This window comes from Mesocricetus auratus, unplaced genomic scaffold, assembly GCF_017639785.1.
Source record: "Mesocricetus auratus isolate SY011 unplaced genomic scaffold, BCM_Maur_2.0 Super-Scaffold_4256, whole genome shotgun sequence".
Taxonomy (NCBI): Eukaryota; Metazoa; Chordata; class Mammalia; order Rodentia; family Cricetidae; genus Mesocricetus; species Mesocricetus auratus.
In genome coordinates, this window is record NW_024429182.1 from 111,526,721 (window position 1) to 111,553,273 (window position 26,553).

General features: G+C 35.8%; 1 protein-coding gene across 1 annotated transcript; it reads left to right on the forward strand.

Moving 5' to 3' along the window:
• Nucleotides 1–25,905, forward strand: LOC101843266 (vomeronasal type-2 receptor 116-like). Its single transcript, XM_013124688.2, has 6 exons — nucleotides 1–197; nucleotides 20,857–21,136; nucleotides 21,529–22,335; nucleotides 23,585–23,812; nucleotides 24,165–24,288; nucleotides 24,998–25,905. The coding sequence occupies exons 1-6, from the start codon at nucleotides 1–3 to the stop codon at nucleotides 25,903–25,905; spliced, it is 2,544 nt and encodes an 847-aa protein (XP_012980142.2).
• The last annotated feature ends 648 nt before the right edge of the window (nucleotides 25,906–26,553 follow it).

Consider the following 26,553-nt stretch of genomic DNA (forward strand, 5'->3'; position numbering starts at 1 on the left):
ATGTTATCTTTGACTTTTATCTCTTTGGTCCTTAGGCTTTCCTTCCTTTTTTGCAGTCCCACTGATCCTAAGTGCTTTTTGAGAATAAAAGACAAGGAAAACCAGGATGGAGATAAGGAACTTGATTGTTTCTTTTCCATTTATGCTGTGAGTGGACACATGAAGAATGAACACTTCAGTGGAAATCTAGACAAGCAGTAAGTAATTCATATACTTCCATTTGATTAATTATCATGATAAATAATGAGTACAATATCTGCTACTACTGTGTCTTCTGTCTGTTTTTCACTCTCTCACTGCACAGAACATGAGCAAAGTCTTTGTGTCTAACAGCTAATAATTTTAATGTTTTTACTGGTATCAGCTATTTATTTGTCTATCCTTCTCACATCATATTTTGTAGAATAGTAGCTTAGATAGATGAACTTTTTACCATTTTCGTAAATGATACCCTTTGTAGTGGCATTTCCCACTTCATGTTCTGTCATGATTTTCCTTAGAAACAAGCACTAAAACACAGCATTTTATATTTTTTAGAGCTGCAGTAAAGTATTATTTCTGTGGCTTGATTTTGTTTCATTTATCATCACAGAATACCCAGTACCTGAGCAAGAGTATAATAGTACATCCAACATGACTTATGGGTACCGATCTTTGGAACATACTTTGGTTTTTGTGCAAACACTCAACATGTCATACCTGTATTATTGTTCTGTTGTGTGACAGTTGTGTAACAGTTGTGTGATGTTGAGGATGAGAATAAAATTCCTGATTTATATTGAGAACTTTGTGTTTTATTTTCCTTTCCATTGTGTTTCATATACTGAGCAATATTTTTTCTGTTTAACAATGACAGGATTCAGAGTTCTAGGTCATAAGTTCATGGATCATCTTTTTAAGGTATTCCAGTAGAGCATTTGTTCACCTTTTAGGAGATGGGATGCCATTTCAAGCAGTGACCTCCTATCTCCTCTTTCACTTGTCATAATTAATGGTGTTGACTGTGATTTCTGCTCATATGTGAGATGGGTAAGAATGTTAAAAATTTGAAATTTTTCCATTATTAAAGAACGTTTACTTATTTCAAATTTTCAAGTATTATTTTCCTCATCTAATTTTCATCTATGTTACCTATTGCAAATTTTGTTCTCTTTTAAAAACTACCCTTAGTATACAAAATGTGTATTATGAGGATATGTATACATTGCAATATGATATTTACATATGAATTTTTATTTATTAATGAGTGATCTGAAGTATCTGACATTTGCAGTTGGGAAGAAAATTGTCATTGAAATTTATGTTGTAGACATTTTCTTATGATGACTCCTGGATATAGACCATTGTTATATGTGTAGTGTAGAGTATAGTGCACCTCATAGTTTGAGACATAGCTGTGTTTGATGAATGAAATTCAAAGTAGAGTAGGATAATGCAAAATGTAGAATAATGGTGAAAATATTCTCATAAACAAAAGCAATGATTAAGTGCATAAAATTATTTGATTGCTAGTGAACTTGTCAAAAGTATCATTTTAAACACAAGAAAATGAATAATTGGTGGGAAAGGATAACATCATATTGGTTAAATTAAAAAAATATACATTGTTAAATGTTATAATGAGGAGATGATTCATAAATTCAGACATAGATTAAAATGATCTAAGGAGAAATGCACCAGACAATATATCCTTCATCAAGAATGAAGCTTGCAACTGTGATTTCACTAAAGATCACATGACAACTTGAATATTATAGATAAAAATTATCTTCCAGGAGTCAAACTGATAAAATATTTAGTCCCTGCTTTCATACATGCTGTTATCAACTGATGGACTAAAGTACTTCAGCAATGTATATCTCTTGATAAGAGCACTGTAAATTTTATTTCTGTAAAACACAAAGTTGAAATTACAGGTACTTTCTCAGTTCAGGATCACAAAATTATGAAGCACAAAATAGGAGATGTACAAAGAAACAATTTTATTTCTACTAACTAAATAGAGCTATTTCTGTCTTTGCCTTTACACAAATACATCATAGCTAGGTCAATACTAATTGCAACAAAAGTTCTAATGCTACCATAAATGTCTCAAGCTTATGGGAATTGTGCTATAGTTCTTAAGATTTTATTTTGCTTCTTAATATAAATGTGCATTCATTTAATAGAGGGCTGTTTGTTTATCTCACTATTTATATTTCATAAAATATAAACTATGTTTCTAAAGTAATGATATTTGTGTTTATACATAATTCCTACACAGAAGAGTTTACTGTTCCTCAATTTAAGACTATTTTATCAGCCATATTTTTCTGGCATGATCATGAACATGTTAACATAGTTAATAAGGAAAATGAGTTTGTGAAGTAAAATCTCAGGATGTAAATCAATTTATATGGTGTTTTCTTTAATAGAATATAAATGGAAATATATGGTAAAGAAGGAATTTTTTACTTTCTAGAGGATAGCTATAATTAAATAAAATAAAGACATACTAATTGTAGCAAATAAAAGTATTTTGTGGAATAAATCATACTATGTACACATATACCTCCTCATGAGTTGCTTGTGACATATTTAATGATGTTTTATAGCTGTGCTGTAGAAACCTACTTGCTTTACATTAAAATTTTCTTCATTTGCTGTACATAAGCAAACTGTAAAATTTTGTGTTCAAAAGTTACTATATCTTGTTTGGAATGACAGTCATGATCCATCTTATTTTACAGTAAGACTGTCCATTAATGTCCCTTTAAGGGACCATCCACTTTACAGTTTTTACAATGTGACACAATATTTTAAAACGTTTAGGGTTATTTGGTTCTCTAGGGCTGAAAAGGTATTCATGTGATTCCTGTTTATCTAAAAAATTCTTGACTTTAAAAATTTCAGGACAGAAGGTCATGAATTTCAATGGAGAATAAAATGCCATCATAGTTCATCATATTCAACTATCAAGCATCATATGATTTTAGTGCTCATGGATAAGTAGACATATCCCAGGTCTAGTCCTTGCTTTGCTGTAAGCTATGCATGACCTCTGAAATGTATTCAGTGAGAAATTATAGTCTTAAAATAAACTTGTTCTCCATGCATTTGCTTCTATCTTTAACTGTATAATAAAGTATCATTAGATGCCTTTTGTCAGAAATATTAAGTGTTTTCCCAATTTTTCAACATGTAACTATGCTTCTGAATTTAGGGATTATTTCTTGGTATCTGATTTAACAAACTAGATTTTATATAGCAAAATCTTCTGATGCCCTCCTTCAAATAAATTATGCTTGGTGAAAATAACCAGGTTGTGAGAAGGCTTGCATTAAAACATACAAGGTACAGCAAGGATGGAAGTGTTTTAAATTCAGAAAAACTACAGAAGCAAACTGTAATATTGGTAGCATAAGAGCAAAAACTTCAGATTAACTTATAAGGCCCTGCATAATTGTAGGTATGATAGATCTAAACTAAGCATGAGGTGTGATGTAACCTGTGAAAACCTGAAAATAAACAAGAATGCTATTTTCATCTACTGGTAGGTACTGTCCTTTAGAAAAATTGAGACTCATCTCCATCTTATAAGCACCTTATAAATAGACTGAGACAAATATGCTTTCATTTTGTATTTAAGCCTTTGACACTACTTAATCATAATTTATTTAGCTAAGCAAAGGAATCATTTTTGTGGCTTTAGTTGTATGTTTAAATATAAAATTTTATTGGTGGAAGAAAGTCCACATTATGTATATTACCTTTGGATTTCCATTATTGCTATAATTTTGATATGAGATCTGCTCAAATGCTCACACACTTACCGGGAATTCAAGTTGGCACAGTCTGTGTGTGCTACACTTACAAAGAGTTTGCAATTATTGACAATGTGTACCTTGTATGGAAACTTTCCTATACCAATTTCACAGTACTTTTTCTTCTGATTATCATAGACAGGATACAAATGATTTTCTGCAATTCCTCCCTTTCATGTGGATACATAGCATAAGAAAATGTATGAACAGAATCAATAAAACTCTTTTATAATGAATAAAATTTCAGAATTTTTGAGAATAACTCTACCCATTATGTACTGAAGCTATTGCCTGGGTTGAATTTTTGTTACTACTTTAAGAAGCTGTCACAACAGGTTTTGTACATATTAACTACCTCCACCAACTTTTCCTAAATACATTTCCTCATTCATAACTAACCAACCATATGTCTCTTTCAAGAAAAAATTTCTGCTTTCCAGATATTCTTGCTTGTGTCATCTTCCAATAGAAAATGGTCAAGTTACCTTGGGCTGTACTCTTAAATAAAACACTATAAGTGCCTCTTCATAACACCCATGTATTGATCAAATGAATGAATTTTGTGTTCAACTTCCTTCTTTATGCAGGCATATAGTCTGCCTCATACTTCCATAGATTTTTAAGCAAGTTGTCAATGCCAGCATAAATTCATATGTGCATCTTCACTGCAGTGGCCAGAAATAATGTTTTCTTATTCTTATCTATCTCATTGGATGCTGAAACGAATTCTGCATTCTCGGTTCCAGTAATCACTGATATTGGAGGTTGGGTGTTGCATATATATTTACTGCCTTAACTATTAAGCTTTCTATCGTCCTCTAGTTTCTCTGTTTTAAGAAAATCTCTTGCAAATTGTCATTTTCCAGATGAGGGAGAAAAGATGTATTGATATATAGGTATAATGATAAGTTATATGGAGTTAGTTGAATCTGTTGTCCAGCAGATTCCTACTTGATAGAAACATTCCATCCCCTTTAGAAGCCCCTTAAGAAACAAGTTAAACAATTCAAACTATATCAAGGAAGTCCACAAAACTGACAGCATTCATGAAGCCTCCCTCTCCACAAAAGAATACTAAGACAAGCACAGCTGAATGAAAGTAGGACCGACCATCCAATTAGACAAGAAAGATGCAGAAACCACCTTAACTCCCAACAGGAAATTCAAAACATTTGAGCCACCTGGAAAGGTGATTTTTCAACCTGAAGATTGTTCAGCGTGCTCCAGGTTGACAATGTTGGTGAGTGATCACACATGATGTGCTGGATTTAAGTGTTACAACTGAATCTCAGTCATTTTTTATCCCATTAGTAAACCCTTACCCATATTCTTATAGAAAACCACAATGAAACTCTTTTATTCACAAGTTAAACCTTGGAGATATTCATGCTCAATCTTTTGTCGATTTCTTATATGGGGTATGTGGATATGTGCTGTTTATTTCCAGGAAAATTTCATTACTTAACATAATTGACTCCAGATCAGGGATCCCATAAAAACAAAAGAGTGACATGAGAAAATGGGTGCATGATTCTTTCTATGGAAGCAATGTATGCAACCTAGGTTCATCAGGCTTATAGAGGAGCATCCAGGATAGAAATTCTGATAACATTGCCCTTAACTATACAGGGTATGTTAATATGACTTGACAGTATGGCAGTCATTACATGGTTCTTGCTATCTTATTGAGCAAAGAAACTAAGGCTTCTTCATCAGGATTAGTAGAGTCTTTGGAGAAATCCCTGGATGGTAGTCTTCATCTACATTGTTTGAGGTAGCATTCCTGGTTGATGAGTTGGGTACACTTCATAATGCAGACATGTCCTGTAAACAGTTAAAAGTTCAGAGGATTTGAGATTAGTGTACAAGTTTCAAGACTGGAGCCCAGCAGAAGTTGCAGCTTCCCTGGTCCCGGTTGTGTGTAGTTATAAGACTTTGTAGAGTCAATGGCAGTGAAGCAGGAAATTGCTTATGTAAAGAAGGAATAGCAGTAAAAGAGATATGGCTAGCATCCTTCAGTTTAACCTCTTATCTGGCAAATAAACTAAATTAGAGAATCAGAGAGTGGTGGTAAATGACATAAAAGATAGTACTAATGTCTTAACTTTAGTATACAAAAAAAAAACAAACGAAAAACATATGACCCAACATTCAGGTGAGACTATTAAAATAAATAAGGGAAATCAGGAAATATATAGAGATTTCACTGTTTAAATTAGACATGCCTTTTTAAAACAGCAATTGCACAGCATATCACAAAATGGTTAGTGAGTTTGAGGGACTTAGGTGTGTAAAAGATAAGTCTGATTGCAGTGAAGGAATAAATATTGAGAACCAAAAGCATGAGCCAGGACAAATCTCTTTTTCTTCCTGCCTCCAAATTTCAGTTAAGATGTAAACACCCCCAGCTACTGCTTGAAGATCATTCCCATCTGCTTTTGCAATGTTTCACACCATGATGCTCAAAAATTAACAATGGATCTGTAAGAAATGCCTCAATTAAAAGTTTCATTTTGTGATTTGCCTTTGTTTCTCCACAGCAATAAAAAAGAAGCTAAGACAAAGTATATATTTGTCTCCAGAAAAATGCTTTTCAAGAAGTAGAGATACTTTGGCCAGTCAGGATCTCCCCCAAGAGCCAGATATGGTAATGAAAAAGTAAACAACTACTGCTACCCAGGGTGTCTTTAAAGAACAGTGGCAACAGGTACAATAGGGCTATATTCTCCCTTTTTATGGGCATGAGTGATCAATTTAAATCAACTTCACTGAGTTTACAAAAGGTACAGAAATATCAGAAAGCACCATGGAAAATTCCAGGATATGGAATTATAACAGCTGAGAGAGAATGACTGAAGGTTACAGAAAATTAAATCCCTTCCATTCAAGCTTTTTTAACCCAACCTTGATCTGAGAGAAGAGTAATTGGTATAAATCAAAGAATTATTTCCATGATGTTTTAGATGTACTCCTAGTGATATCAATTGAAATTGAAATAGTAAGATGCAATGATTCTAGACATATACCCTTATATCAAAGCTGCCCAAAGCAACCCAGTAGAAGGAAACAGGACAAATGAGCAGACAAATAGACACATACACCTCCACTCCCATTGTTAGGAGTCCAATAAAAATACTCAAGCTTAAAAAACAACATAGTATGTATGAAGAGCATGCTACAGACCCATGCATCCTCTGTAGTCGCTGCTTCAGTCTCTGATAGCACCTATGGGCTCTGTTGATGGGTTGTATTCTCCTGGTGTACTTGACCCCTAGGGATCCTATAATCCTTCCTCCCCATCTTCTATAGAACTCCCTGAATTCTACCTAATGTTTGATTGTGGTCTCTGTACCTGCTCCCATCAGTTGCCGGAGAAACCTTCTCTCTAATGACTATTGGGCTAGGCACCAATCCCATGAGTATAGTAGAATACTATTTGGAATGATTTCATGGAAATTTTTTGTCAGTCATGTTGATTCTAGTATAGATTTCGGAGGCATCCAGTTTCAAGACCCTGTCTAGGTGTCAGCAGTTATGGGTTTCCTCTCCTAATGCAGGTCATGGGTTAGCTCAGTCACTGCTTAATCAATCCCAAAAGCTCTTAGCCACCATTTCCCCATCATGCATTTCAGACCGAGCAAGTTGCAAATCATGGATTTAGTCACTGGATTGATGTCCCAGTCCCACCACTGGGATCATAGCCTAGTTACTGAAGATGAATGGTTCAAGACCCATCTACTAAATTACTAGGAGTCCTTTCTAGGATAAACCTCATAGGCTCCTGGAAGTTTCCACGGAGCTTGATTTCCATATTATGCCCTAAATGTTCACATGTTTTAACAGTCTCTCTCTGTATTCTCTCCTATCCCTCTCTCCCTAAATTGATACTTTCTTTTCCCATCCATACCTATTCCAAGTACACACTCATATACACACACAAACACACATACACATAATCTATTTTATTTCCCTATCAGAGGGGAAATTGATAGCCCTCTTTTTTATTTAGGTTTTTAGACTGAGATTTGTAATTATGGTTTCTCTGTCCTTCTCCAATCTACAGCCATTTTTAAATAATCATTCAGATCTTTAATATTAATTAAAAAAAGGTTGGCTGAATAACTCAGGGTTATTACTAGGTAGCTCTTACTTTTAAATTAGCCCATTTCTTTTAATCTGTTTATTGCCAGGTTGCCATGTCTTTAGCATTCTGCTAATATCTTATTTCTTGGGCAGCCAGCTCACATCTTTCTTGACCCCACTCTTCTTTCTCCCTGTATTCAGTTTGACTTTCCTGCCAAGCTGTTTTCTGCTTTACACAGGCCAAAACAGCTTTTATTCTTACCCAAAGACAGCAAACTATGTGCACAGTGTACAGAAGGGTTATTCCACAACAGAGGGTTGTAACATGGTAATCATTTACCTAATACTAATTTTTAATGAGTATTTATGTCTGAGTTTTTTCTCACTGGGTCTGGGTTGCCTCAATCAGGATGATTTTCTGTAGTTCCATCTATTTTCTTGAAGATTTCAAGTTGTCATTTTTCTTACAGCTAAGTAATACTCCATTTTTATAGGTTGAATGTAATTGTCTCCTGTAAGCTCATAAGGAGTGGCCCTATTAACAGGCATGGCTATGTTGGAGTAGGTATGACATATTTGGAGGAAGTGTGTAACTACAGGAGCAGACTTTGATTTCCTATATTCAAGATACTTACTGGTGTATCATTATACTTCCTGTTTCATTTTTATCAAGATGTAGCTAGCACCATGCCTGCCTGCATGCTCCCATGTTCACTATCATGATGACAATGGACTAAACCTCTGAAACTGTAAACTGCCACCTCAATTAAATGCTTTCTTTGGTAAGAGTTGCTGTGTCTCTTCACATCAATAGAAACCCTAAGACAGAATTTGGTACCAGGGACTGAGGCAATGCTGTTATTGGCCAGACCATGTTTTTTATACAGAAGCATGGACTTTGAGAGATTGGAATAAGAACATAGTGAATTATTTAAGCACTTCGTAATTGGCCATATTAGTAGGAGCATGGAAGACAGTCATGCAAAGAGCTTTCTGAACTGTGTGGTGCTGGCTCACTCGCTTTACCAAGGAGAGGAATATCAATACAAATACGTGGTCTGGAGATCAGTCTTGTGATATTTTGGTGAAGAATGGGGCTTCTCTTTGCCTTTTTCTCAGGAGTCTGCCTGAGACTAATGTAAAGACTTTTGGATTTATTTCTCTGGGAGGAAATCTTAAAAGAGCCTAGTATAGAATTTGTCGTGTGCTTATTAGTGTTATTTCTGATAAAAACTTTTAACAAAAAAAGAGCAAGCAGAGAAAATAAAAATACAAAATGTACATATTAAGAAAAGAGACACCAGGAAGAGGAATAAAGCTAAATTTTGTGTTCAAAGAGATAAAATAATTAATAGACAAAATAAAGGAAGTAGTGACCTAGGGCTAAATTTCCAACTTGTTAAAAGAGTACAGGTGTGGTGATACATGCTTTTCATTCCAGCACTTGGAAACAAAAGGCTATAAGATCTCTCTGTTTGAGGTCAGCCTTGTCTACTAAGCAAGTTTCAGGAGAGGCAGCCCAGGCAGTGAAACACAGAACACATTTGGAGATGCAATTGAATGAGAGGGTCATCCATGTTCCAGACCCAGCAAGCAATAGAACTTGTCCATGTGGTTCTGTAGTTAAGGATAAAAGAAAGAGCCTATGGAATTTGCTCCCTGATTAAGGATAGCTGCTGAGCCAGGCATGTGTCCCTATGTTTCTGAATGTAGGCCTAGGAAATGCACTGCATTAACATTGAATGAAGCTGTGAGTTTGAAACCTGGATTGCCTTGGAGTTCCCAAGATATTAGAGACACTACAATTGTGTGGTACCTGATTAGAAAGCTGGTAATAGTGAAGGGAACCAGCCCAAAAGAAAGAAGTATGTTGCAATAAACAGAAAAGAAAGGAGTTGGAGATATAAACAGAGTTTTGACATTATTCAGGGTTTGCATTTTTCCCAGTGGGTTTTGGTCTTGCCTTGGACCAGTATTTCCTTGATATTATCCCTCTCTAACATTTTGGAATGATAGTGTATATCCTGTGCTGTTATAAAATGGAAGTATATGAATTATTTTTTATTTGGATTTTTAGGTGATTTCAGTTAAGAAAAAGCATGAATCTCAGAAGATAATTTACACTTTAGAGTTTTAAATGCATTTGGGCTTCTTCTTGAATATGGGGACATTTGAAATTGAGCTGAATGCATTTTTGCATTACAATATGACTATAAGACATTGAGGCCAAGGGGTGGAATGTGGTTGGTTGAAAGAAAATGGACACCAAAGCAAGTGTCATTATTAGGAGATGTCACTTGTTGAAGTAGATATATAGCCTTGATAAAGAAAGTGTGTCATTATGGAGGTGGTTTTTAAAGATGCACATCTCCCACCAAGATGATATTGGATTGAATTCTGAATCATTATTGAGCCACTCCAATTAAATGTTTTTCCTTATTAGAGTTTCCATGCTCATGGCATCTCTTCAAAGTAATTGAAACCATAATTTAGATATTCTATTATCTAATCTTCAGTTGAAAGACATTTAGGTCATTTCCAGTTTCTGGATATTGTAAACAAAGCCACTATGAACATCATTTGAGCATGTCTTTGAGCATGTCTTTGGGGTAGCATTGTGTGTACTTTGGGTACATGCCCAAATGTGTTATTGCATTATTTCCAAGTATCTGAGGAACAACCATATTGCTTTTCACAGTGGCTGTATAATTTTGCATTACTACCAGCAACAGAGGAGTGCTCATTTTGCTGTTTATCTTCTCCAGCATGAGCTGTCATTTGTTTTTATTTGTTTGTTTCTTTTTTATGAATGTTTTATTTTTAAATTTAAATTAGAAACAAGGTTGCTTCCCATGTCAATCTGAGGTCCCTCACCCCCTCTCTCTCCTCCTTCTATGCCCTCCCACCAACTCCACTTCTTTCCCCAGGGAGAGTGAGACCCTCCATGGGGGGTATCTATAGTCTATCATTTCATCCAGGTCAGGGCCTACATCCTCCCCCAAGAGGTTGACAGAGAATCTCTCATTGTGTGATGAGCAGCCAAAGTCCATTAGTATGCCAGGGATAAATATTGATCTGCTACCCAGGAACACCTAAATTGCCTAGGCCTCCTCGCTGACACCCATATTCAGGGGGCTTGGATAAGTCCCATGCTGGATTTCCAGCCATCAGTCTGGGATTTAAGAGCTCCCCCTTGTTCAGGTCAGCTGTTTCTGTGGGTTAAGCAAGCATAGTCATGATCCCTATGATCATTAGTCCTCCCTATCTGTCACTGGGTTCCATAAGTTAAGCTTAGTGTTTAGCCGTGGGTGTCTGCCTCTGTTTCCATCAGGCATTGGTTGAATGTTCTGATTTCTAGACTCTCTGGCAGTAGGATTGTAGGCTGGCACTCCCTGGTCCATGTCTAAAATTCATATATGAGTGAGAACATACCATGAATGTCTTTTTATGGGTTATCTCATTCAGGATGGTTTCTTCTAGTGCCATCCATTTGCCTGCAAATTTCAAGATTCCATTGTATTTTTCCACTAAATACTATTCCATTGTGTAAATATAGCACATTTTCTCTATTCACCCTTCAGTTGAGTGGCATCTAGGTTTCTTCCAGGTTCTGGCTATTACAAATAATGCTGCTATGAGCATAGTGGAATATATGTCCTTGTATAAATGTGCATCATTGGATATATGCCTAAGAATGGAATTGCTGGGTCTTGTAGTAGGCTGATTCCCACTTTCCTGAGGAAACTCCATACTGATTTCCAAAGTGGTTGTATGAGATGGCACTCCACTAACAGTGGAGGAGTGTTCCCCTTTCTCTACATCCCCTCCAGCATAACCTGTCCTTGGTGTTTTTGATTTTAGCCATTCTGACAGGAGTAAGATGGTATCTCAGAGTTGTTTTGATTTGCATATCCCCCAATGGCTAAGGATGTTGAGCACTTTCTTAACTGTCTCTGAGCTATTTTAGACTCCTCTACTGAGAATTCTTTATTTAGTTCTGTAGCCCCTTTTCAATTGGCTCCTTTGATGTTTTGGAGACTTGCTTCTTCAGATCTTTGTAAATTTTGGAAATCAACCCTCTGTCAGATGTGGGGTTAGTGAATATCTTTTCCCAATTATTGGGCTGCGTTTTTGTGTTGTTGACTGTGTCCTTTTCCTTACATAAGCTTCTCAGTTTCAGGAGGACCCGTGAATCATTTGTTGACCTCAGTGCCTGTGCTACTGGTTCAGCAAGAGGTCTCCTGTACCAATTTGTTCTAGGGTACCTCCAACTTTCTCTTCTAAGAGGTTCAGTGTAGCTGGATTTATGTTGAGGTCTTTGATCCATTTGGACTTAAGTTTTGTGCATGGCAAAAGCCATGGATCTATCGGCATACTTCTCCATGCCAGCATCCAGTTATGCCAGCACTATTTGTTGAAGATGATTTCTTTCTCTATAATAGTGCTTTAAAATAGGGATGGTGATGTCTCCAGACTCTGATTTGTTGAATAGGGTTGTTTTGGCTATCTTGGGTCTTTTGTTTCTCCACATACAGTTGATTATTATTCTTTCAAGGTCTGTGAAGAATTGTGCTGGGATTTTAATGGGGATTGCATTGAATCTATAGATTGCTTTTGGCAAGATTGCCATTTTTACTACATTGATCCTACCTACCCAAGAGCATGGGAGATATTTCCAATTTCTCGTGTCTTCTTTAATTTCTTTCCTTAAAGACTCAAAGTTCTTGAGATACAGGTCTTTCACTTGTTTGGTTAGCATTACCCCAAGGTGTTTTATTTTGTTTGGGGTAATGTTAAAGAGTGAGGTTTCTGATTTCCTTCTCAGCAATTTTATAATCTGAATATATAGGCTACTGACCTTCTTGATCGTGTACCCTGCCGTTTTGCTGAAAGTACATATCAGCTGTATGAGTTCCCTGGTAGAGTTTTTTGCTCCCTCACGCAAACTATCATATCATATGCAAATAGTTAAAGTTTGTCCTTTTACTTTCCAAATTGTGTCCCCTTGATCTCTTTTTGTTGTCATATTGCTCTAGCTAGACCTTCAAGTAAAATATGGAAGACATAGGGAGAGAGTGGACACCCTTGTCTTCTTCCTGATTTTAGAGGAATGAGGTCGAGTTTCTGTCTATTTAGTTTGATGTTGGCTGTTGGTTTGCTGTATATAGCATTTATTATGTTTAGGTATGTTCCTGTTATTCCAGATCTCTCCAAGACCTTTATCATGAAGGGGTGTAGGATTTTGTCAAAGGCTTTTTCAACATCTAGTGAATTGATCATATAATTTTTGTTTCTCAGCTTATTTATATGGTGGATTACATTGATGGATTTTTTTCTTTTTTTTTAATCATTTTTTCTTTTAATTTTAAATAGCTTGTTTTACATGTCAATCCCAGTTCCCTCTCCCTCCCCTCTTCCCGCACTCCCTTTCCCCCCCACCCTCCCACCCTATTGCCAAATCCTTCCACATAGGGGATATCTAGAGTCTGTCATTTCACTCTGGGTAGGGTCCAGGCACTACCCTAAGAGTCCAGGCTGAGAGAGCATCCCTCTTTGTGCTATAGGCACACGATGACTGTTTGTATTCTAGGGATAGACACTGATCCATAGCTCAGGGCCCCATAGGTTGCCCAGGCCTTCATTGATTGATTTTCATATGTTTAACCATCCCTGTATCCCTGGAATGAAACCTACTATCATGGTGAATGATTATTTTGCTGTGATCTTGAATCCGATTTGCCAGTATTTTATTGTGTATTATTGCGTCAATGTTCATGAGGGATATTGTTTTGAAGTTTTCTTTCCTAGATACATCTTTTTGTAGCGTGTGGATCAAGGTGTTTGAAGCCTTGTAAAAAGAGTTTGGAAACACCCTTCTACTTGTATTGCATGGGATACTTTGAGAAGAATTGGTATAAGCTCTTCTTTGAATTTCTGGTAGAATTCTGCACTGAGCCCATTTGGACTTGGGCTTTTTTTGGTGGGGAGACTTTTAATGACTGTTTATAGTTCCATAGGGGATACAGGTCCATTTAAATTGCTTCTCTGTTCTTGATTTAATTTTGGCAATTTCTTTTAGATTTTCAAATTTTGTGGATTACAGGTTTTCAAAATATTACCTGGTGATTCTCTGGGTTTCCTCATTGTCCATTGTTATGTCCCCCTTTTCATTTCTGATTTTGTTAATTTGCATGTTCACACTCTGCCATTTCATAAGTTTGGATAATGGTTTGTCTATCTTGTTGATTTTCTCAAAGAACCGACTGTTTGTAACATTGATGTTTTTGTATTGTTTCCCTAGTTTCTATTTATTGATTTCAGGCCTCATTTTGATTATTTCCTGGCATCTACTCCACCTGAGTGAGTTTGTTTCTAGAGTTTTGAGCTGTGCTGTTAATTCTCTATTGTAACTTTTCTCAAGTTTCTTCATGTGGGCACTTAGTGCTTTGAACTTCCCTCATAGAACTTCTTTCAAAGTGTTCCATAAGTTGGATATGTTGTGTCTTCTTTCTCATTGAAATCCAGTAAGTCTTTAATTTATTGTTATTGTTTCTTCTTTGTTACAGGAATGGTGCAATTGTGCATTATTCAATTTCCATGAGTTTGGAGGGTTTCTTCAAATTGTGTTGTTGTTGAATTCTATCACATGGTGGTGTGATCAAATGCATGGAGTTATTGCTGTCTTATTCCTCTGGTTAGAACTTCATGTACAATATTGAAGAGATATGGAGAGAGTGGACAGCCTTGTCTTGTTCTTGATTTTAGAGGAATTGCATTGAATTCTCTGTCAAAGTCTACTGAGTTAGCGGTAGCTGGGTAAAGTCTCACTGAAATCAGGACACAGGGGATGCAGATTAGAAACAACTCCATGTCAATAGTGGTCTGATAGGTTATTTTGTACCTGTTGAGGTTTGATACGTTGCCAAGTATGTGGTCGATTTTTGAGAAGGTTCCATGTGGCGTTGAGAAGAAGGTATATTATTTTTTATTTGGATGGAATGTTCTATAGATGTCTCTTAATCCCAATTGGGTCATAACTTCTATTTGTCTCTTTGCTTCTTTGTTAAGTTTCTGTCTGGTAGTTTGGTCTAGTGGTGACAGTGGGCTGTTGAAGTCTCCCACTATAAATGTGTGGGGCTTTATATGTGATTTGAGTTTTAGTAAAGTTTCTTTTACAAATGTGGATGCCTTTGTATTTATGGCTTATATTTTCAGAATTGAAACTTCATCTTGGTGGATTTCTCCTATGATTAGAAAGAAATGACCTCCTTAATCTCTTTTGATTAATTTTAGTTTAAAGTCTAAATTGTTGGATATTAGGATTGCCATGCCTGCTTATTTCTTGTGTCCATTTGATTGGAAAATGTTTTCCCAACCATTAACTCTGTGGTAATATCTGTCTTTGAAGCTGAGGTGTGTTTCTTGTATGTAGGAGAAGGATGGGTTTTGTCTTCGAATCTATTCTGTTAGCCTGTGTCTTTTTTGGGGTGAGTTAAGTCCATTGGTATTAAGCGATATCAATGACCACTGTTGTTCATTCTTGTTTGTTTTGGAATGGCTGTTGGTGGTCGAATTATATGTGGATTTCTACCCCTTTTTTCTTTTGGCTGTTGGTAAGGTAGAATTATCTGCTGCTTGATTTATTCTGGTTGTAGGTAACTTCGTTGGCTTAGAGTTTTCCTTTCAAAATTTTCTGTAAGGCTGGGTTAGTGAGTATATATTTTTGAATCTGGTTTTGTCATAGAATATATTGTTTTCACCATCTATAGTTATTGAAAGCTTTGTGGGGTATAGTAGTCTGGGTTGGTATCTGTGGTCTCTTAGTGTTGGTAGAAAATCTATCCAGGATCTTTGGCTTCCGAGTTTCCATGGAGAAGTCAGGTTTAATTCTGATAGGTTTTCCTTTATATGTTACTTGACCTTTTTTCTTTACTGCTCTTAAAATTTTTTTCTTTATTCTGTATATTTGGGGCCTTTTTATGTGTCGTGGCGACTTTTTTGGGTTCTGTAAGCTTCTTGTACCTTCATTGGCATGTCTTTCTTAAGGTTGGGAAAGTTTTCTTCTATGATTTTGATGAGCATATTTTCTGCCCCATTGAGGTGGTTGTCTTCAACTTCCTTTATACCTATTATTCTTAAATTTGGTCTTTTCATGGTGTCCCATATTTTGGGGATATTTTGTGTTAGGGATTTGTTGAATTTAAGATTTTCTTTGGTTGATGAATCTATTTCTCCTAGTGTATCTTCAACACCTGAGATTCTCTCTTCCATCTCTTGTATTCTGTTTGTTATGCTTGTTATGCTTGCATCTTTAGTACCTGACTGTTTGCCCAGCTTTTCTATTTCCAGCCATCCTTCAGAATGTGTTTTTTTAGTGTCTCCATTTCAGCTTTCAATACTTCCACTGTTTGAATTATTTCTTTCAATTTTTGATGTGTCTTTTCCTCCATGTGTTGCATTCTTTTGGATTTTTTGGTTTATTTTTTCTTCCATTTCTTTAAGCGATATTTCCATATCCTCTTTGAGGGCCTCTAACATTTTCATGAAGTTGTTTTTAAGGTCTTTCCATTCTGCCTCATTTGCATTAGAATATTAGAGTCTTGCTGGTGTGGAGTCTCTGGAATCTGGTGGTGTCATATTCGTTTTTATGTTGCTGAGTTTGTTTTTGTATTGTCTTCTTCCCATCCCTTCTTCTAGGGGGTGCAGACAGAGCCTCTTCCTGGCCTGTTGGTTATGGGACCAAAGAACCCTTTTGGTGGCTGTAAACAAGTTCAATACTCTGGTACTTCTTCTCTTCCTGGTCCTAGTTCTGGTCCCTTTGGCAGAGAATAAGATCAGGAATCTGGGGTGCATAGGCTCCTGCCAGGAGGGGAGGCTCAATGGTGTTCCCCAGGTACTGGAAAGCAGGACCCCATATAGGGCCAGGTTTAACTGGTCCTATAGGTGGAGGAGAAGATGAAGAAACTGGGGTTTGTAGGTTCCCACCTATAGAGAAGGCTCATTGGTGGTCCCCAGGCAGTTCACAAGTGCTGGAAGTTTTTGTTTCTTTTGGGGGTTAAAGAGAATGCCATAAGTAAACAGCTAGATGAGCTATCATTTGTGTTTTTGATCGTAGATATTCTGGTAAGTGTAATACGGAATCTTAAAATAGTTTTGATCTGTGTTTCCTTGAGGACAAAGGGTGTTGACATTTCTGTGTTTTCTATTCATTTCATATTCCATTAATGAGTTCTCTGTTTACCTCTGTACCTCATTTTTTAAAACATTGGATGGTTTGCTTTGTTCATGCCTCCCTTCCTGTGTTCTTTATATATTTGTTTATTAGCCCTTTATCAGAAAAGAAACCTTATAGAAGATTAAATCACTAATTGAACCTCACACATTAATAGTGGGAGACATCAATTTCCCACTCTCTCAAACTGATGGTTTATTCATATAAAATTACACAGAGAAATCAACTTGACAAACATTGTAGCTAACAAACTTTATAAACAAAATGGACCTAACAGAGATCTAGAGAACAATTTACTCAAACAAAAATAATATAACTTCTTAGTACCTCACATATCTTTCTCCAAAATTGATGATATACTAAGTCACAGTGTCTCTAATGGATAAAGGAAAATAATAAGACATCGTGCATCCTATAAGACCACCACAAAATAAGGCTGGACTTCTACAACAGAAACAAAAGAAAGCCTACAAATTCATGGAACCTGAAAATCTCTGTATGATTTGATTATACTCAGAAGTTTCTAAAAAACAGTCTCTCCTAGAATAGTCCACATAAGAAAGTAGAGAACAGCATCAGTATTGACAGACATGTTTGCATATAAGTTGCAATGTTTATGGTGTCCCATTACCATATCAAGAACTATAGGCACATAATGACAACTTGGAGAAGGAAATTTATTTTTTTCCAGAAATAAGCATCTGTTTTTAATCTAATGCAACATGGTATGTTTGGGAAGCATAAACACATGAAAATAAAACAAGCTCAGCACAACAGAATAACAAAAACACCCAAAATAATGAAAAATTCCATATATCTATAAATATGTGTTTACAGCAAGTACAATAAAATATAAAGGCTGTCAACTTGTAGGTGGATGGACATAGAGTGGTAAAAGAGACTAAATGTGAGAGACCTAGATAAAGGAAAAAGATAGAAAAAGTGATATAATTTTATTTCAATTAAAATTATCAAGAAATTAGTGAAATATATAAACCTTAAGAATGTAATGAAGAACAAGTATTCACAGAAAATGAAGATACATTTAGAAAAATGAAAACTAACACCAATTTCAAAGAATCCTTTGAATCAATGCTACACAAGTTTGAAGTACTCACAATCACAGAATTGCAAGGAACTAGAAAACACAAGATATTTATGTATTTTTGAATGAATCAGAAAATTGTTAGAAATGAAGGAATACCAAAATTCAGCAGCACATGAGACTTGTGAAATTATAGAGCACAGAATTAATTCATTTAATGTAATACCAGCTACACATCCTCAAGCTGTGTCTAGTTACTTGGATAAGGTGTGTAATGATAAAGCAATACAAAACTGCAAGAGTGGTGAACAAACAATGCACTGTACTCAAAATTGACTGAAATGATAAAAAATCTTTTAAAACAAGATTATCAATATCTTCTGTTACACAAACATTTGTATCCCCTTAAATGTTTAAATAAAAAAGAAATTAAAAGACAAGACATTTCACAAGGAATAAAGGTTGATTATTCACAAGTCACCAACATAAACCGGGGCCAAACGCTTTGAGATCTAGTTAAGTGAATAGGATTCAACACATCAATAGTGATCCACATTGCTATAGTCTGTCCCATATCATATAAAATACTATGGTCTCAAGTGCATAAAATGAAGGAGAAAGGTGCCTGGAGTGAAATAAGAGGAATAATAATTGTATTTGTAACATCTAAGAATCCATAAGCATTCTAGCAGCTGCTTAAAAAATAACTCTGACTTCTGATTCCTCATGCTCATAACAATTTCATGATATTATACAGTTTTGTTTCTGATGAAAACAGGACCATGAATTCATCAGAAAACAAAATTTCCTCATTTTTCACATGCATTTTGCACAAGAATTCCAAGACTATGTTAGGAGCAGATTTTTTTTTAAACAGAACCTTTATGTTCTGCAACCTACTCAGCATATTCACAGACAACGAAAGGTAACTCTAGGAAAACTCCAGATGACAAAATTCCATTTGAGAACGGTATAGTCAAAGCCATTATAAAAATCCACATGTTTTCAGTTGTGTCTTTTTGTGTGGCTTGGGTACCAAGGTAATTGTAGCCTCATAAAATGAGTTTGGCAGTCCATCGCCTTAACTACTCGGCCACCTCGTCCCATAAATGTGTAGCCCAGGCTGGCCTCGAACTCGTGATCCTCCTGCCTCTGCCTCCTTCAGCAAATCCTACCGGCGTGCGCCACCACAACCGGCAAATGGGAATTAATCTACCACTAGACCCAGCAATTCCACTCTTAGGCATATATCCAAATGAGGCAAATTCATACAACAAGGGCATCTGCTCCACTATGTTCATAGCAGCATTATTTGTAATAGCCAGAACCTGGAAGCAACCTAGATGCCCCTCAACTGAAGAGTGGATAGAGAAAATGTGGTACATTTACACAATGGAGTATTACTCAGCAGGAAAAAACAATGGAATCTTGAAATTTGCAGGTAAATGGATAGCACTGGAAGAAACCATCCTGAGTGAGGTAACCCAGTCGCAAAAAGACAAACATGGTATTTACTCACTCGTATATGGATTTTAGACATGGATCAGGATAGTGCCAGTCTGCACTTCCACTGATAGAGAGTCTGGGAAACAGGAAAGAACCTAAAAGATATGCATATATGCATAGTACCCAAGAGAAGAGGATTGAGACAAGATCCTCTGAATGGATGAGGAACACGGCGAGGGGTGGGGGGGGAGTGAGAAATGGAAAGAAGAGAGGGGGTGAAGAGGAAGAGAGTTGGTCATGGGGGAACAGGAAGTTGAGTGGGTGCGGGTAGAATAGGGGGAAGAGGGAATCATAGGACAGAAGACAGATCAGGCACCAGAGTGACCTCGAGTGATCTAAAGGGATAACACCAATTGGCAAGCTAAGCAATAGTGGAGAGACCACCTCGAATGCCCATTCCTGATAATGAACTCGATGTCTATAACCATCCGGGAGCCTTCATCCTGTGACTGATGGAAGCAGAGTCAAACACACAATTAATCACTGAACTGAACCCAAGGAACCCAGTGACAGAGAGAGAGGAGTGATGAGCAAATTGGCAAAGAATGGGCTGGCAAAACCAGCAGAGACAGCTGATCTGAACAGGGGAGAGCTCTTGGACCATAGACCGACAGTGGGGAGGCCAGCATGGGACTGGTCTGGACCCCCCAAATGTGAGTGTCAGCGAGAAGGCCTGGGCAACCTATGGAGCCCTCAGCTGTGGATCAGTGTCTATCCCTGGAATACAAACAGTCATCCTGTGCCTATAGCACAAAGAGGGATGCTCTCTCAGCCTTTACTCTTAGGGGAGTGCCTGGACCCTACCCAGAGTGAAATGACAGACTCTATATATCCCCTATGTGGAAGGATTTGGCAATGGGGGGGGGGGAGGAAGGGAGGGAGAGGGATTTGGGATTGACATGTAAAACAAGCTATTTAAAATCAAAATAAAAAATGATAAAAATGAGTTTGACAATTTACTTCCTGCTTCTATTGTGTGGAACACTTTGAGGAGTATTGGAACTAACTCTTCTTTCAATTCCTAATAGAATTCTGCACTGAAGCTATCTGTGCCTGCTTTTTGTTTTTTGTTTTATTTATTTATTTATTTTTGAATGGGAGACTTTTGATGACTGCTTCTATTTTATTAGTGGTTTTAGTCTATTTAAAGCATAACCTCTAATGATCACTATGATCTGTTTTTTCAGGTTGACAACTAAGAACATTCACTTGATTTTATCTCTTTATTTTGCCATTGATGAAATCAATAGGGACCCTCATGTTTTACCCAATATTTCCCTGCTAGTTAAAGTTGAATGTAAACTATTGGCTGATTGGAGTAAAATCAGTTTATCCTCAAAAAGAGGTGATTATTTTCCTAACTACCACTGCAGAAACCAGAGAAGATATTTAGTGGTACTTACTGGACCAATGTGGTTACCATCTGCCATGCTTGGACCACTCCTGTACATCTCCAGGATTCCAGAGGTAAGGTGGGGGTGTTTTGTATTTCAAGAATTACTGACTAATTTCATTTTGGTTTTCTTAGTTGCTTGGCAGATAGTAAGGTAGCAACTGAATTTCTATCTATTTTTATTTGCAGTCCAAAGCATAAATATTCAGATTCTTTAATGTGTACAATAGAAAACCATATGAGAAATATAGAATAGAGACAATGGCAATGTGACATGTTTTCTAGGAAGAGTAAGTGTATCTCTTCTAATTAGGAAAAATCAGAAAGAGTTTGTTTTAACAAATATTTAACATGATGAATAATATATCTTCCCCAAAATGACAGATTTTGTGAAACTTATTTAAGGACTGAGATTTGTGTGCTTCATCCTCATAAATTAGATTTTACTTTTTTGTGTGTCCTACAGCTTTACTATGGGCCATTTCATCCTCTCCTGAGTAACCATGAACACTTTCCTTATTTATACCAGATGGATATCAAGGACACATCTGTATCTATTGCTATGCTGTCTCTGGTAATCTATTTCAGCTGGAACTGGTTGGGACTGATCATATCAGATGATGACCTAGGACTTCAATTTGCCTTTGAATTGAGAAAAGAAGTACAAAAACATGACATCTGTTTAGCCTTTGTTACTATTATCACATATGACATAAAACTATTCATTAAGAGGGCTAGTACATATTATAATCAGATCATGATGTCTTCAGCAAAAGCTGTTATAATTTATGGAGACAAAGACTCTCCTCTACAAGTGATCCTAAGACTATGGCAGTTTGTAGACATTCGGAGAATCTGGGTCACTACCTCACAATGGGATATGATTACAAGTAATGGAAAATTCCTCTTCAACTCCTTCCATGGAACTCTCAGTTTTTCCCATCATTATTCTGAAATAGCTGGCTTTAAAAAATTTATACAGACAGTTCACCCTTCAAATTACAGTAATAGTATTTCTCTTGCTAAATTATGGTGGATATACTTTAAATGTTCTTTATTATCATCTAATTGCAAGAAACTGAAGAAATGTTCAGAAGATATGCTACTGGATTGGTTATCCAGGAATCAGTTTGAAATGTCCATGAGTGACACTAGTTACAAACTATATAACGCTGTATATGCTGTGGCTCATTCACTCCATGAGTTACTTTTGCAGCAAGTAGATACATTGTCAAAGAATGCTGGGAAGGGACTTGAAATTTACTCCTTGCAGGTAATTTGTCTTTATTTAAAAAGACTCCCCAAACACAATATGGCCTTAGCTAAAGATGTATATTTGATAGCTGTCTGGTACAGATAAGAAAATTGTTTGTGACTACTCAGGAAAGAAAGAAATACCCTATAGTAATGATATTGATATTAAAATATAAAAACAACTTAAAGAATATGATATTCAATAAATAATCTTTGAAATGAGTTTATTAAAATGAACAATGGGCTCAAAGCCAAGTATCTAGGAACAATTCTGCCAAATTGTTGATTTTTCTATTCTTTCAGGGTCATTAGTGGTATAGATTATAATCCTGCCAATGCTGGCACAATTTCATTGTGGCAGTTTAAAAGAAACTGGCCCCCATAGAGAGTAACACTATTCAGAAATGTGGCTCTTTTGGAGTAATGCCAGCCTTGTTAGTGGATGTGCGTCACTTTGGGAATTTGAGGTCTCCTATGCTCAACCTATGCACAGTTTGGCACTCAGTTTCACTTACTGTTGCCTGTGAATCAAGAAGTAGAACTCTCAGCTCCTTTTCAGGCACCATGTCTGCCTATATGCCACCAGACATTATGATAAGGGATTAAACTTCTGAACTGTAAACTAACTTAACTAAACGTTTTCCTTGATATTAGCTACTTTGATCATGGTGTCTCTTTAGTGCAATACAAACCCTTACAAAGACAGTCAATAGTCAACATCTAATTGTTTAACCTAATAATATTATCCAGATTATGGCTGCCATACATAAATATTTAAAAGCTGAAAATAACAATTTTGAAGTTCTCAGAAGTCCTTTTTTATTAATTTAATTTCATGTATTACATTATTTTTGTATTCCTCACAAAATTATTTAACAGCATAAAGAAAATGACTGGTCATTTAAGTGGTTAAACTGCTGTTTATTAATGTAGCAAATTATCCTTAATTGAAATCAAGTCATTTTTCCACATTTTAATAATGTCAATTATGCTGCTCAAGACAACATTGGTGATAGAAAGGGGTGGAGAAAAGGTACTGTATTTCCAAGCATTGTTTATGTTAGGCAATAACATTAATGAAACACTGATATTTCTGAACCTTAATGATATTTTAATGATACATGAACTTTTATTTCCTTTTATTAAGTTGAGCATTCCTAATAAAGTTACATTTTGGAGGCAATAGAAAATCAGAGGAAATCTGCACCCCATATTCTATGTCCTGATGTATAGGCATATTTCAAAATTAAGTAATAAATGTGTTTTAGGTTCTCTCTTTCCTGAGGAATGTCCAATTTGTAAATCCTGTTGGAGACATAGTGAACATGAATAAGAAAGCCAACCTGGATAGATATTATGATATTTTCTACACTGGGAATTTTCTACAACTATGTGGACTTAAGGTGAAAATAGGCAAGTTTACCCAGTATGTGCCACATCTGCAACAATTGCTTGTATCTGATGAAATGATAGCGTGGGCTACAGATATTAGACAGGTTTGTTGGACTTAACTGTAATAATCTAAATATAGCATAAGGACCTTAGTCTTTTAATGATTTTGTTTTTCTTCATGGACTAAGCAGTTTACTGTTTAGGCATTATTCATTAACTCTCCATTAACCTAAATTTCCTTTCATGATTAGATACATATATAAAATTTATATTTCATAATACAGAAATCTGAATGAAATCAGAATAAATATCTCAAAATCCAATGAAATGTTCCATTTTAGTTTAATTTGTGTTTCTAAAAGGAATTTTTACAATAACATCATGTTTTAAGTCACTGTAACTCGTGTTCAATAAACTACAACCAGTTATTGCCAATGCATATATGGTTTTTCTCAGATTCCACCGTCAATATGCAGTACACCTTGCAGTCCAGGATTTAGAAAATCCCTTCAAGATGGAAAGGCTATCTGTTGCTTTGATTGCATCCCCTGTTCAGAGAATGAAATTTCCAATATGTCAGGTAAGTATATATTTTACTAAAAACTTCACTGGGACAATTAAATTTTTCCATTATTGTATAAATCACAAAGAGGTCTTTATTGGAAATGTTAAACATCATCCCTAAACTTATATAAAAGTTATTTGTAATAACACATATACATGTCCGTATCTCAGTCTGTAGTTTTGACACCATGCACATAATAGTTTGTCCTGGAAATTGATTTAAACTACTAAACTATAGCATTTATCCTCAGATTAGAGTTCCGAATTTGGGATGATACTGCATCTCTTTTTTGTCTTTCCCAAGAGATGAGAACTTCAAATCTTTAGTTTTGAATTGATGAGCTTTGTGACATTGATGCTCTGGGATGCTGCATGTATGCATCTGAACTTATGTTAGTTTACTAAACAGGTTATAGAACTGTGAATAATAAATGATTCTGTGGATAATATACTCCAAACATATTTTATCATGGCAATTACCTACAGTTTTCAATCAACTTACTGAAAATATTTTGAATATGTAAGAATCATAAAGAATTATGCCTCCTTAGTAATATATGAGGTTTAAAGAAGTTCAAAAACCAAGATTAATTCTAATAAGCAACCACAGTGAACTACTACCTATGGCCATAAGATATTTCATCAATGCATTAAATTTATGTTACATAGATATATTCTTAAATAAGGAATAAACATTGTCTGATGATATACTTTTACTCAACCAGGCATGGATTATTGTTTGAAATGTCCAGATGATCAATATGCCAACATAGAAGCAACTCATTGCTTATCAAAAACTGTGACATTCCTGTCTTATGAAGACCCCCTAGGGATGGTTTTGGCCTGCTTGGCTCTTTGCTTTTCTGCTCTCACAGCTGTTATATTTGGTGTTTTTATGAGAAACCAAGACACTCCTATTGTCAAGGCCAATAACAGAAATCTAAGCTATTGCCTGCTAATGTCACTCATCTCCTGTTTTCTCTGTTCCTTGCTCTTCATTGGACAACCACAGATGACCACATGCATTATGCAGCAGACCATATTTGCCATTGTATTTACTGTTGCTGTCTCTACTGTCTTGGCCAAGACAATTACTGTAGTACTGGCATTCAAGGTCACTGTTCCAGGTAAAAGAATGAGGTGGTTACTAATATCAGGGGCATCTAAATTGATCATTCCTGTATGTACCATGATCCAATTGATTCTTTGTGGAATCTGGCTGGGAACTTCTCCTCCATTTGTTGATATTGATGTACACATTGAATTTGGCCAAATTCTGATTGTTTGCAACAAAGGATCAGTTATGGCCTTTTACTTGGTATTAGGATATCTGGGTTTCCTTGCCCTAGCAAGCTTCACTATAGCATTCTTGGCCAGGAGTTTGCCTGACACATTCAATGAAGCCAAGTTCCTAACATTTAGTTCAATGGTGTTCTGTAGTGTCTGGGTCACTTTCCTTCCTGTCTACCATAGCACCAAGGGGAAGGCTGCAGTTGCTGTGGAGGTCTTCTGCATCTTGTCCTCCAGTGCAGGGTTGCTTCTTTGCATCTTTGCTCCAAAATGCTATGTCATTTTGTTAAAACCTGAGATAAATTCTCTTCGCAAGATCAGGAACACACATTCTAAAGTTTAAAATTGTATTGAATTTAACAATTTTAGGTGTAAAAGACCACACATGTGCTCATAATCACCAAATATCAACTCAAGTATTATATTTGTTTCTATGCACCATAATAAATAATAACCTAAATGTTAAGTTCTACCATGTCACCTAGTCCTCAGTTTTTATTCATGAAAATCTTGGGATCAGTCATTTCTTTATCTGTAATACTTGTTTCACCTAATATATTTTCTTCAGTTTAATCAGTGAGAATTAGTACTTAGTTTTAAGAATTTTCTCTTCTGTTGTCATTTTCATGTAGAAATTGTGTGTCATTGAATTGCATAATATATATTTTATGAGGAATGTATATAGTTCTTTGCTAATGTGGGAAAATATGTTTATCTGGGACTGCAAAGAAAGATATGTGACACAAATATTTACTAAATTTATTATTTTAAGTTGATATGTCCTTGATTTAAATAGATTTAACTGATGAAGCTATAAAGTAATTAATTCATTTCTTATTTAATTTGAGGTATATTGAACACATACTTTTACTCCTTGTATAAGAATATTCATTATAAAAACATACCTGCAAAGTTTCTAGGATATAAAGTAGAACATTCTGATTGTATTCTACCATGTGATCATGTGGTCCCTTTATATTCTAAATGATTA